The sequence below is a fragment of the Octodon degus genome, unplaced genomic scaffold (genome assembly GCF_000260255.1).
Source record: "Octodon degus isolate 3935 unplaced genomic scaffold, OctDeg1.0 scaffold00174, whole genome shotgun sequence".
NCBI lineage: Eukaryota > Metazoa > Chordata > Mammalia > Rodentia > Octodontidae > Octodon > Octodon degus.
Genome location: NW_004524750.1, coordinates 3,831,121 through 3,844,964, shown reverse-complemented (window position 1 = coordinate 3,844,964; position 13,844 = coordinate 3,831,121). Strand labels below are relative to the sequence as shown.

The window sequence follows — 13,844 nt, the reverse complement described above, 5'->3', positions numbered from 1 at the left end:
GTGGCCCACTCCTGTAATCCCAGCTCTTGGGAGGCTGTAAAATGGTGGATCACTGTGAGTCTGATCTAGTAGTGAGACCCTGAACACTCTGCAGAGCCTTCCCTAAAAATAAAAAAAAAACCAAAAACCACAAATTGGTAGAAGTGAAGAACTAAATGTGTTCATTGACATGCTTCTCAATGTGGCGCATGTGCAGATACCACTTACATCACAGGCACAACCAAGCCACACAGCCCGGGATCTAAGTGAGAGCTGTTTAGTGTGGGATAATCAGAAAAGTTTCACACAAGTCATCGTGTTAACAATACGACCTACTTCATAAAAACCGTTGTCTTAATTCTTAATTCAGTTTACCAATTCTATAGTTAATAATGTTTGTGTATGAATTTTTTCTATTATTATCTGCCATTATAAGCAGAGTTTAAAAATACTTATTATTATATGTTTGTGGTCCATAATACATCTATTCCTTGGGAGATACTAGTATTTCCCTCCCCTCCCCACAAATTAGATTTCTGTTGAATCCTTGAAAGTGACTATGATTATGGTGATGGGGGGAAGTTTTCTGGGGTGCGGAGAACCTGCAGAGAGGTAGGACTGCACAGGTGCAGGGTCGGTGCCCACACTACCGTAGGTGCAAAAGTTGGGGGGAACCAAAAGAGCAAGGCACTCAGAGGCATGAAATATTATTTGTTTATTTTTATTTTGTAATATATTTGGTTGTTACAGGTCTCACTACACAGCTCAGACTTGTGACTATCCTCCTCCTTTCAGCCTCCCCAGGGCTAGGATTACAGGCATCCACCACCATGCCTGGACTCTGGCTCAGCCCTCCCTGGGGGTGGGGCTGGTATGACATGTGGTTTTGGGGACCGAACTGCGGTCCCTGTGCTTGCTTAAGTTTGCCTAAGCAGCCCCTTTAGTGCACTGGCTGAGCTATTTCGCTAGCCCCCTAAAATACCATTTAAAAGGTGAAAAAAGTACAGACATCAAAATACACCTGGATGGCCACACCTGGAAAGGAGGCCTCTCCACTAGAGAAAACCAACGAGTGTATTTATTGTACTGTGCACTAAGGAGTGAGCAAGAGGATTTCTGAAGAATTTCCTCCTTACTGACCTCTAAGTGTTAGAAGTTGGTTCTCGCTGTGGTTTTAACTTTCTTGCACCCTTTGCGTACGGCCTGGGCCTCAGTGTCATGGGTTCTGGAGTATACTTAGTCCAGTAAAAACAAAACTGTTCTAAAAGCAAGGTGAGAGTATCTTTGTCCACCCAGGAGCCTGCATTTCTATTTTCTTTCCTCTGTACCTTCTCAGCAGCTGTGCAGGTTGACAGATGCATGGGATGTTTGTGCTTACCTCAGAACCCAAGACTTCTGCAAGTCTGTGGCTTCCAGGAAAGTGTTGTCTGTGTTGCTCCTAGCAGCCCTTGCAAATAGCTTCATTGTTCTTCTAGTTGGCAGCTTCACTCTGTTGTGATTTTATGGAGCAATAAATGCTTCCTATGAGCTAGATTTACTCAGCACATTTAGATGAACTATTTATTAGTAAGCACATAATATATGGGAGAATAGAAAACACAAATTTATCCCAAGATGTAAAATGAAAATGATTTTAAAAACTCACTGCGGCATTTCCCTTTTAATAGCCACATTGTTAAGTTATTTCCCAGCCCCACATATGTGGGAGGATTCTACATGTTGTGTATCAAGGTGCGTGTGTGTGTGTGTGTGTGTGTGTGTGTGTTGTGGGCTGGGTACTACAGGCCTGGTAAATATAATTATGAATACATTAAAGGCAATTAAGCGACATGATTTTGATTAGGTATATTGTCAAACTGTATTAGCCACTGGAAGTATGGGGGAAGATCCTCCAGTTGCTCAAGGTTTAATTTACTGTGCCACACTAGTCCTTTCTCTGAAGCTGACAAATCAGTTTGAATAAGGCATTGTATTGCATTACATGAAACTGCATTCTTCTCTTGATACGCAGGGCGCTTCCGCCACCGGTGCCCTCAGTGCGGCAGGCTGGCCGTGCGGGTGAAGTCTTACCATTACCCTCAGTACCTGCATAAACACGGAGCACTGCCCCACGAGCCGGACCTCCCCGTGGCTCCACTTCCTTGGCGCTGCTCAGGGCCCGGCAACCACCCCGTGACTCTGGAATCCCAGCTGAGCCGTAACAGCAGATGTCCCTGGCCCAGGCAGCCGCGTAGCCCACAGGTGGAAGAGACTTAGGTTTCCTGGCTTGGAACACGTGCCCGACGCCTCTGGGTATCCGTATAGTGGGGGACAGAGAGCACAGACTGACCTGGAACCGTCGCCAAGCTGCGTCCCTGCAGAGGCGCCCTCGGCTTCCCCAGCTCCCTGCCCGCTGACGCTGCAGTCCGCTGCTGTGCTCCCCACGAAGCCCCTGGAGTCTCACTGACCCGCTGGCCGCCGCGTGGCAGCCCTGCACTGCCCGCTGCGTGTCCGCGCCCTGCTGCCCGCGTGCCTCGGCTTAGCGCCGCGTGACCTCCTGCCCTTGCGATGCACGCCGTGCGCGCTCGCCACGACCCCCGCGCCCTCGCTGCTTTCTGCCCTCCGCCTGCACCTACTCAGCGCCTTCCCCGCGCACTCCTCTTGCCGGTCTCTGACTGCCGAAAGCCGCCCCTGCCCCTGCCTCCCGGCGCAGCCCGTACCTGGTTTCTGGACCACGATCTGCTTCCTGGGGACCCTTTCTGCACGCCCGCGTTCCTGGCTCTGCCTGCCCCAGTGCAGCCTTCTCTCGGCCTACCGCAAGCTGCTGGGGGTTGGGGTGCGGCGCGAGCACAGCCTTCTCGGGAAGATCTGCTTGGGGCTGCGCCCTCCGTCCTCCGCCCACGCCACGTCCTCCACAGGTCTCTGCAGAGCTGCGCGGGCGTCCCCCCAGTGGTCGATGCTCACACTGACCCGCAAACTGCCTTTTGCATTCTTTTCTGTGCCGCAGCTAACACTTCTACACTTCTCACTGTATCCAGAGAGAAGTGGGCGGAGGGCAAGCATTGTGAAGTGCGTGGGGCAGGAAATCTCTGCGGCAGCCCTCACCTCTGAAGCCCTCGTAGCAGAGCGGCCTGGACCACGGGAAAGCGAACGTGCGCTGTTTGGAGCCGCAAGACCGCTCGCTCTCACGATCAGGCAGGAGACAGGACTCGGCCGAGATGAGGTCCCCCGCCACCAGCTAGGGCAAATTTCAAGGATGAGTGGGGTACGCCTGTGAATGCGCAAGCGAGGAAGGCTGGTCGGAAGAATGCCTTACAATCGGCCTTACAATCATGCAGTAAATCCTCTTTATTTTTCAGATAAATTAATAATTATTTCTCCAATATCTCCTTTGGTTTCCGGAAGTAGCTATAAGTCAGAAGAAATTGTTTTCCTCCCCCAAACTCAGTAAAACAAGCACACAAACAAACAAATGGAAACGTTGGCCAGTGGGCCCGGCAGGCCCGGCCTGTGGGTGGCCCGTGATCTCCGAGCGTGTCGTTTCAATGCCTGGGGTGCAAGGGCCTCAGCCCGTGAGTCTCTGTCACTGGCAAAGCTGCTGCCTGCATTCCCATGGGAATGACTCAGACTTCGCAAGGGAAAGGCCCCGGCGGGTGGCCTGCTTCTTAACATGAAGGTAGCATCCCTGACGGAGGGAGAGTCTTGGCAACAACAGAAAACGAAAAGAACATGAGCACATTGAACTCCTGGGGAATGGAGACAATCCCGGGCTTCGGAGCAGGGCTCGCATGGGATGCGGCCTTGGAACAGGAAGGAGTCAGAACTCTAATGCAATAATTTTCCGACTGTACAATCTTCAACACTTTATTCAACTTTCTTGGCTTTAAATTGTGTGTCTTGGGGATTGACAACTGGTGGTCAACTTGTAATGATATAGGTGGATGAGACTCAACCTGAAAGATACCTGGGATGAGTTGTATTCTCTAAAACCGAAGAATATATTTAGAAACAACAGAGATTAAGAGTGGAGTATGTATTCACACAGTGTGGTGCTGGGCTTGGGAGGCACCCCTGAGGATCACTACACACCACATAAGAGGTAGAACTGAAGAAGAAGAGGTGCTGCTAGGGGGCCCTTGTTTCCCCTGGAGGACCTTGTCTTGCTGGCTTTCCTGCTGGGAAGTCGGCTGTTCTCATCATTGGAGGAGCTCGGGACCTCATTGTCCCTGAGGATGGCTGCAGGTCACTTTGGGGAGCTCTGGCCCCTATCGTGAGCACTGCTTTCTGGCTCCAGTGCAGACCCCTCAGCCCGCTAGCACAGATCTTCCATCCCGCTGGCCCAGAGCTTCTAGCTTCCCCACTGACCTCTGGCCTTCCTGAGAAGATCTGTGAATCAGGCCAGCACGAGGCGTTGTCCTGGGCTCTAGGCGTCCAGGTGGAGCTTGCGCAGAGTGCTGTTATGGGCTCTAGGTCTGCAGGACACTGCCATGGCACCCTCAGCTGGATTCTTTGGTCTTTAGTGTGTGGACCGATTTCCTGCACTCTCTTTGTATACGACTCTTTGGGTGACTATTATAAATAATCTTATAAATTATGTGTTGAATTTCTCCACTTGCTACACCCAAACGACAACAGATCTGTTATGTAGAATAGTATTAGTATAATAAATGGGCCTGGATACATAGCAAGACCTTAACAAAGTTGAAACAATTAGGATTATATCTCTCCTGCCTCTTTGGGCTTGTTAGTATCTCTTACATGAAGCTTATATATGAATGTGGGATTTATGCAGTAATGATTCCTAGCACCTTCTGGGTGGTTTATATTTTCAAGGTTTTCTGCTAACCTGGCTCATACATATCACTGTACAACCCCAGGGAAAGCAGGTAGTATTAACCCAATACTCAGAAGAGGAATTTGAACCTTAGCAAATTTGGGTGATTTTCACTAGGCCATTCAGTTTTTTCATGGTAGAATTATGTTCCTCTAAAAAGTAAAGTGCCGCAGAGAATCCTGTACCAAAAGCACACCTAATGGCTTTCAGGAGAGAACATCTTTGCAAATGCTATATTTTCAGTTCAGGGGCAACTCAACCTCAGCTATTTTCAAGCAACTAGGCAATTTGCACTTTTTTCTGAGGGTCAGTCAGGCACAGAAAAGAACTCAATTTCCAAAAGCACCTTTTACATTTACTACGCAAAGCCTGAAATATCTTCATATAAGTAAAACCCATTTATTTGTCGATTTGAAACATAACATAAAGCACACAGTGCCCAGGCAGGTGGCGCCTCCAGGTTTGGGCTGAGCGTTCTCTCCCAGCCTTCTCCGGCCACTGGAGCTGGAAGATTCTGTCTCTCCAGCTTTCCATGATCTCTGTGCTATTACAGCTTCCAGGTACAGCTGTGCAAGGACTGCGGTCTTGCGAAAGACGTAAGACCTTTTGTTTTAGTCTGCATGTCACTTCCTTAAGAAATCACTGATATATCTCCTCAGATGACAGTTAAGCTCCCTGCTGCTGAGCTCAGACAGCACCAGTTGTAATCATTTCATGTTAAATAAACAGGTTTCTTAGTGGGCGCAGGGGAGATAGCTCAGAGGAGAAGCACCTGCCTGGCAAGTGCAAGGGCTTGAGTTAATCCCTGGTACAAAAAACAAAAAAAATCTTAATGTTTTCTTATTATACTGGTCAGTTTTTTTAAAATTAATACAATATACCTGACACCTCACACTTAATGCTGTGGCCAAGCAAAGTGAGTTTGGAAAACCGTAAGGAAAAACATCAGAGAAGTGGAAGGTTTCAGAGACTAAAAAGTACTAGTTTGCTTTCCATTTGAAGTAGACCATAATGGGATTCTCACAGTATATCACTGTAGATTAGGAATACAACTATGACTGGCAGACATTAATCCAAATGGTTGAATGATAGCTGTCACCCATGGGAAATGCTGTGAAAGAAAAGAACCAAAGAGAAAATGTCTAAGATGGACAAATTGAAATTTCATGTTATGAGAATCATAAGACAGAAGACTTGGCTCTAGGGTCATTGAATAGGGAGGTGGAGTTGTGCATTACACAATGGAAAGAGGCACTGCTCGTGTACTTGGGGCGACTTATCCTAGCCAGCTTTAGATGTCCTCTTGTTTGAATCATAATAATAAGCCCTTATTATCAGAGCTGAGCACATTCTCTTCTCTACTTGGACAAAACTGGAGCTCTTTAGTAGAGGAAGAAGAAAGAGTTGACATGCAGTAGGCAGCCAACACTGTCTGACTCACACAGGATTCCACCTCACTCAAGGACTGAATCTTCTGCTTTCTTGCAAAAACTAACTTCTGAATTCTCTGGATATATTTCCTCATTTGGTTAAAGGCAAGCACGGGTTTGTTGCTTAACCAACATGCAGCTTTGAAGTGTTTACTTTTAAAGCATCAAAGAGTGAATGAACAAAAGTTTCTGGGTGTGGTGTGCACTTGTGTAATCCCAGTACCTGGAACAGAGCTGAAAAGAAAGATACTCTACTAGCATACGGTGGTGGAATAGGATCATAAAATTTAAAAAGCTGGAGAATCAGTGGTTAGAATAAAAGTATCGCAACATTTAATTTTGAAGTAGGAGAGCTACTGAGGTGTGGGTGGGGAAGGAGCACGCATTTAGATGTTGGCTCAGTAATTATTATGTATAATATTAGACTACTTTATTACAACAGAACCTGCAGAGACTGGATTCACTGAATAACAACATCTAATTATATCAACAGGAATATCACTATATTTTATAGAGTGGGCCTTTTCCATCTGAAAGTTTTTCTGCCACACTTGCGCTTAGCAGTCCCTTTAAGTAGTATATGCAAACACTCTTTAGAGACCTAAGAGCTACTGCAGCACCCAAAGGGAGAGGGTTGAGAGTCTTCTACTTTATTTGAATGATTTAATTTTTCAGATTTTTCCAGGTAGAAAGTATCTCTAATGTAAACAACAAGATCAGCTCTTTCAGATGAAATAATGATATCAACTAACCAGCATTTCTTTAATAAATTGCTTCTTTCGAGTTAAATTATTCCCAGTGAATTATGCACTTTTGGGTGCTTCATGATGCAAGCTAGAAAAATCCAAATTAAAAGGGTTTAGTTTGGAAACATCTATACCTGCATAGCTCTTTCTGCATTTTACTTTTCTGTTCCTTTTATCCATTTGTTTGTGCATTCTACTCATGTTCTTACTAAAGGAGCACAAGCTTGCTGCTTAGTGTAAACTAAGGTAAATTATTCAGCATTTCCAAGATTTCATTTTTCTTATCTGTCTTATTGAAATAAGAGTTTTGGGGGCCAGGAGGTAGCCCAGTGGTGTAAGTTCCTACTTGGCAAGCACAAGGTCTTGAATTTGATCCCTGATGCCAAAACATTCTTGGAATGGATTCATTACAAGTAAACCACTGCTCAGAGCCTGGCACCCAGCAGGCTCTCAGGAAAGGTGGGTTTCCACCTGTCCCTGGTCTCCAGCTCTGCTCTCTTCCTTCTTTCTCATGTAGACACAGGTGTCACAGTATTTCCCTCAGCTCCTCTCTTCCCCCCACCTCTCTGCCTGAGCTCACCCAGTGGGATCCTGAGCACTATTGTAAAAGTCAACCACCACCTGCAGGTTGAATTTGAAAGAGCGATTAAGTCTCTAGAATAACCTCACATGGGATGCAGGAATCGGAATTTCCACAGACTCAGGAATTCATTAAGACCCATCCGTCAGGAAGTCCCATGCTGGCAGGCAGTTGAAGGACTTTGAGGAGGGCCTTGGGTCTTGCGGTTCTTCTGGTTGGGTACGCATTGACCATATTGTGGTGCAAATACAGAGAAAAGGTCATATTCTGGGTAAGGACAGAGCCTACCCAACCTACACTGGAAATATGCATGTGTCATCTCAAAGACTAGAAAACATTTAGGAGAAGAATTACCTAACAGCTCCTCCAAGGGGTTACAGCGTTTGAAGCAGGGCTGCACGACTCATTGGATCTCAGCAGGACAAGCTTTTTGGAAATTAAACTTCTGTTCACCCATTGCTCCTCTTTCCAAGTCTCATTGACTAATTGCTTAAGCATTTCAAGCACGTACACACACACACACACACACACACACACACACACACACACACCCTGAATGCTTACCCTTTCCTTCACCATACCAGAAAATTCCCATTATTGGACAGAATTCCCCATGTAACCTCTGCCTCTTTAATCAGTGAAACAATATCCTTTGCCTACATTCCTGTAATCAGTAAACAATTATCAGGCACCCTCAGTGCTTCAGGCATTGTGACAGGTAATACAAATAAAATGGTAAGAAAAATAGACCTTCCCTGCCACCCTGAACCTTATTACCTCATAACATGTGTAAGTATCAAACAATTACAAGAAGGTAATGATTATCTTGTCCATCTAGCACATTTCTAGGTAAAATCCTTGTCCCTTTTATGGTCCCAGCCTCTGCCCCTTAGTAGACTGACAGGACCCTAAGCTGGGGTTACTCCAGGACTCAGTGTCCCTTGCTACAGGGATGGGGCCAGGTTTGGAAATGAGAAATGAACTGGTCCCCAGAGGTCCTGCCTCTGGATTTTTCTATCTGCAGTGGGAAAGCGCCTAGAAACTTCTACCCGTTTGTTATGGTTTGTGTCTAGTTGTCACCCCAAAGCCTCATGCAGTCATGAGGCAGGGACTTCTAGAGGTTGAGATTAACTCATGATCCACTGGGATTATGGGTTTTAGTACTGCTGGGATTATGGGTGTGAGTACTTCCCCCAGCCTGGGGTGGAAAGCCTGAGTGTAATGTAAGAGAAACAGAGACAGACTCTCTCTCTGTTGCCACTGTTGCTGATACTCTGCCCTTGGCTCCTCTTACTCTTTGCCACCGTCATGGAAGGTGGTTCTCTGCCGTGTGCTGCCCTGCCTTGGAGCCAGCTGCCTATGGGCTGAAACCTCCAGTAACTGTGAGCTAAATAAACCTTTCCTTCCTTCATTTTGGCGGTCGGGTATTTTTCCCAGCAACAAGAGAAGAGTAACTGGGACAGAATTATGATATTCACCAGAGAAAGTTCATTTGAAAAAAGAATGAAAAGCTAAACCAGGGGAAGTGCAAATTAAATACAAATGATAAAGAGTGGAATGGAATCTTACCAGTTTCAACCTTGTTTCCAAAACGCAATGCCCCTCAAGGGGACACATTTTCTACTTTGTCTCTTTACATGTTGGAAAATGCCCAGGTACCTTGCATGATCTCATTTTAATTAAGGTCCTGGCTCAATTAAAAATACTCTTATTAGCAAAAGACACGAATTCATGATTACCAGTGGTAGCCCATGCAGGAAATGCATGACTTAGCACAAGGTAAGGAGAGGGAGATGGCTCGGCTGAGGAAGCAGGGAAAGCCAGTCCGGGAAGTGCGCGTGAACAAGCAGGAGCGCGGGTGCAGCCGTGTGCTCCAGCAGGCTTCCGCTGCCCAGTGGCCCCCAGCTGCCCTTCGGTGGGACCCAGCCGTGCACGCCCACCGCTAAGGCCCGAGAGGTGGTCTGGCACGCGGCAGCCGCAGCGCTTCACTTCGCGGGTGGCTGGCCCGAGGAAGCCACGTCCTGCGGGAGGTTTCTGGGGAGCAGAGGTGTTCAGGCCACCGCGGCTGGGCGGCGGGCACGAGAGCAGGGCAGCCGCGCCACGGAGCCAGGGCCGGCGGCCACGGAGCGACCCCCGCCGCGCTGGCATCCCGGCCCGCGGTCACGGCTAGGAGAGGCCACGCTGGCTGCGGCTGGCCTGCCGCCCTGAGCGAGCTGCCCGGAGCCTGCCCTTGTCGAGTGTGGACACGTAAGCCCCCTCCTAGCGGGGGAGCTACAGGCTTCGTTTTAGGGCTATTTTTACTTAGGAAAGCAAAAACTACTTAAGTGACTGTAACTGTGAATAATTATAAATGAAATAAAATAAGAGCAAAATAATGGCACAGAATAAACTTTTGTTCTTTATATACAGTCATCAGAGCTGACAGAAAACTTAATGTCCCACAAGACTTCATTAGGGTAGAATATTCTACACCTTAGGAAAATGGAGGATTAGACTGCCTGAATTCAGTCTGAAAATACAACTGTTTTTACCAGTGTCAATGGCCTTCCTTAAGAAAAGGATAGAATAAAAAGCATAGTTCCAAAATGAAAGGGGGCTGGGGAGATGGCTCAGTAGAATAAGTATTTACTTGGCAAGCACAAGGGTCTGAGTTCAAATCCTTGGTTCCACAAAGAGAGAGAGAGAGAGAGCGCAAAATGAAAGCAAAGTTCTAGAATAGAAAGCATATTTTAAAGTTTGGAAGCTAAAAGGGCAAAAGGGGGAAATAAAATAGTACTTTACCCAGGATACCTTAATGTCTCTGTGCATATAGATTTTTCTTTTTAAATTCTAGGCGCATATGGCTGTAGACATGCACCGGAGCAAACAGGCATCCGTGGTGGCTTAATGGGAATAGATATATCTAGAAGGAAACATAAACATTAACCAGAAGCATTACGGAAAATTTTAAAACAAAATCATAACCTCAAGCCTCTTACTGTATTTTATTGCTGAGGAAAGTCATTATTGCTTATAAAAACACGGCTTCCTACAGAAGCTACAATCATTTAAAAAATAACTTACCGATAACTTGTACAAAAGAAGATTTAAAAAAAGGGAAGCAATGGTATTTGCCCAGAAGGGATGGTACTCAGTGCGAAGCGTGCTTGTCCTGGGCCAGCCTGCGTGCAGAGGCGGCGCGCACGCGCCCAGCCCGGAACCAGCTGCACGGTGAACGGAGGGACCTTCCCCGATTGCTGCTGTCCATATTCTTAACACAGCTTATTAGCTGCATTTTTCTGGCACAGTGTCTATATTTAGTACTGTAATATTCTTTATTAAACATTTCTTTCAGTTTAGTAAATGAACACGCCACCAAATGATAGATGTTAGGATTGTTCTAGTCCATTCTCCTCAATTATTCATGAAGCGAGTTTTTAGAGTCACTTAAGGGATGCAAGAATCAAGGAAGCTCGGTGGGGCTGGGGCAGAGAAAGTGAGACCAGAAAAGAGGGCAGAGCCAAGGTAGACGAAGGCCATGAAGGTGGCTGGCTTCCTTTGAAGTCTTCCCCAACGTGGCTTAGTACTGCTCGATCAAAGCACTCATTAACATTAAAAAGCTTTAATTAGATGGTTAGGCCCCGGTGCTGAGTACCAGACTAATTTCTAATTTTGTAGGTCGTGACATCTGTGTTGCTGGGAGCTGGAGGGCGTGCGTTCTGAGTGTTCTGGGCGGTTCCTAGCCCTGGCCTCCGCTTCCCGGAGCCTCACTGGCAGCCTCCCTGTACAGTGCGCGGCCCGCGCTGCCTGCCTCCCTCCCCACTCCCGGTCCCCGGGCTCTCCTATGTTCCATCTGACTTTAGCGCCTCTCTCTTCCCGTCGCTGACTCCAGGCTTCCAAGGTGTGTATTGCTTCTGATTTCGTGCTGGCTCTGCCTGTCCCACGCCCTGACTCACACGAGTCTTTTCCAGGATGCTGTACTTGGCTCCCCCAGCTTGGGGCAGTGCCACTGTCTGTGGAATCTTCTGCCACCTTGTGCCCATTTCCAATGTGGCCCTCGGTACCGTGAATATACAATTCACTTGGAAATCCTCTGACTATAATGCATGCAGTAAATACCTACTGAAATGCTTTCAATAAATAGAGCAATAAATAATACTCAAGCAAAAACAAATCTAGGAACTAGGAAGTCCCCTACTCCTCAATGATATTCAAAAATTGTTTTAGTACATTAATAACGAAATAACAATGCTCTCTTCAAAATGTTCATCTAGTTATTGCCGATCCAGATATTTCTGTTAGTATTTATTTTGTTGCTATCTTTTAAAAGATGTGTATCAAAAATCCCTTCAACATAATTATATTGATACTAAACTCTGTTGAATTCATCCATAATCTGACCTGCAAAACCCGCCAATTTCCCCCAAAACAGCAAACCTAAAATAACACTTCACTCCAAGCTGTAGCACTCTTTTAATGATATCATTCTGGACCAACTGAAAAAGTCATTTCTTTTCTTTTTTTTTTTTTTTTTTAATGTGTGTAGTACAGGGTCTCACTATGCAGCTCAGACTCATAGTGATCTTCCTGTTTTCAGCCTCCCCAGCACTGGGATTATAGGCATGCACCACCATGCCCAGACTCTGTGGCTGCTCAGCGCACCCGAGGGTGGGGCCGGCCAGCATGCTGTACCTGAGATTGAAGCTCGGTTCCTGCGCTTGCCTAAGCAGGTGCTTAGTCCACTGAACTATCTTGCCGGCCCTAAAAAAGTAAAAAAGTCGTTTCAGAGAAATGGCAGGCCACTCCCTTGTTTGTGATACATGGTTCATCACAGATTCTAAGTGGAATCTTAGAATTCAGGCTCAGAGGGGCTCAACAGTCGTCTAACCTGGGCTGCCATGACACTTACTACAATCAAGCTATAGATTGTTGCTAGGCACTTAGAGGCATTAAGACTTGTGGAATAACTAAAAACAGTGCAAAAGATGCTGTAAAGCTTTGATAATAATTGATCAATTGGCACCCTAATAACGCACTACAATCGTAAAACAAGTACGGCGAAGGTCACTTGTCTTCAGACTGGACGATAGAAAATGGATGCTGAATTCTGAGAGGTGAGTTTTTCGCCAGCTTTGAGATTCTGGAGGACATTTCAGTGCTTTGATCATGGATTTCTTGTTGGTAAAAGGAAGAGGAGAATACCTAGGTTGAATGGGAGCATGAATTAACATATATAAAGCCCTTGGATTCTAGGGGCTGAATGGCGGTGTTTATACATATTACTGGAATCTTAAAGCAGTTTTTACTCAGTGCATATTACTAGCCCCCTTACCTTATAATTGCTTAATTATATTTATCAAATGTTTCTGAGTAATAACCCAGATACCCCAATTCAGACTATTAGAATGTGGGAGCTAAGACTTGGGAATTTAAGAAACATTTTTATTTATTTCTTTATGTGTGTGTGTGTGGCCAGCTCAGCCCACCAGGGGGCGGGGCTGGCTGGCGTGTGGTGCTGGGGATTGAACCCCGGTCCCTGTGCTTTGCTAAGCTTGTTCTAAATAGGTGCTTTGGACCACTGAGCCATCTCACCAGCCCCTTAAGAAACCTTTTGAATGGTTGCTGTACATCTTTCATCTGAGGATAAAATCCAGCTTCAATAGAATGAATAGAACACATGCTGTCACAGGGTGACTGTCCCACCTGCACTTTCCACTTACTTTTATGATTCTTATTTCTACAGTTCTGTGGAGCCTCTCAGTGCTTTGACTACATGGCCTGTGTGCCTTTAGGAAATCTTATTGTAGATCAACCTTGGTGTTGATAAATTGTGCCACGGACAATTACTATGTCACAGTATCATTAACTATTTTTTTTATAGTATATTCTGAGTTTTTTTTTAATTTTATTTATTTATTTATTCATTGTGTGTGTGTGTGTGTGTGGCCAGCTCAGCCCACCAGGGGGCGGGGCTGGCTGGCATGTGGTGCTGGGGGATTGAACCGCGGTCCCTGTGCTTTGCCAAGCTTGTTCTAAGTAGGTGCTTTAGACCACTGAGCCATCTCTCCAGCCCCATTAACTATTTTTAAAAATTGCTATAAAACGACTCAATATATTCAACTATACTATGTTAAAAGTTGGAGTAATATCATTTTTAAAAAATAGAAAGGTATGCTATTTATTTTGTCTTCTAATGTACATGTTTCCAAGGTGTATTTTCAACCTCTATATTATATACGTAGCAAGCTGTTCCAAGTGCTATAACTAGGACACAAGCTGAGCAGCATACTGTCTGCTAAATAGCATAGACTACTCTT

At 45.9% G+C, this 13,844-nt stretch overlaps 1 protein-coding gene across 1 annotated transcript in view; it reads left to right on the top strand.

Annotated features, from left to right (window-relative positions):
• Positions 1-3,235, top strand: part of LOC101567162 (protein HIRA-like) — a 42,920-nt gene extending 39,685 nt beyond the window's left edge. The window contains 2 exon segments of the mRNA XM_023703566.1: positions 1,991-2,176; positions 2,448-3,235. Of these exon segments, the coding sequence (XP_023559334.1) occupies positions 1,991-2,176; positions 2,448-3,235 (974 nt within the window).
• The last annotated feature ends 10,609 nt before the right edge of the window (positions 3,236-13,844 follow it).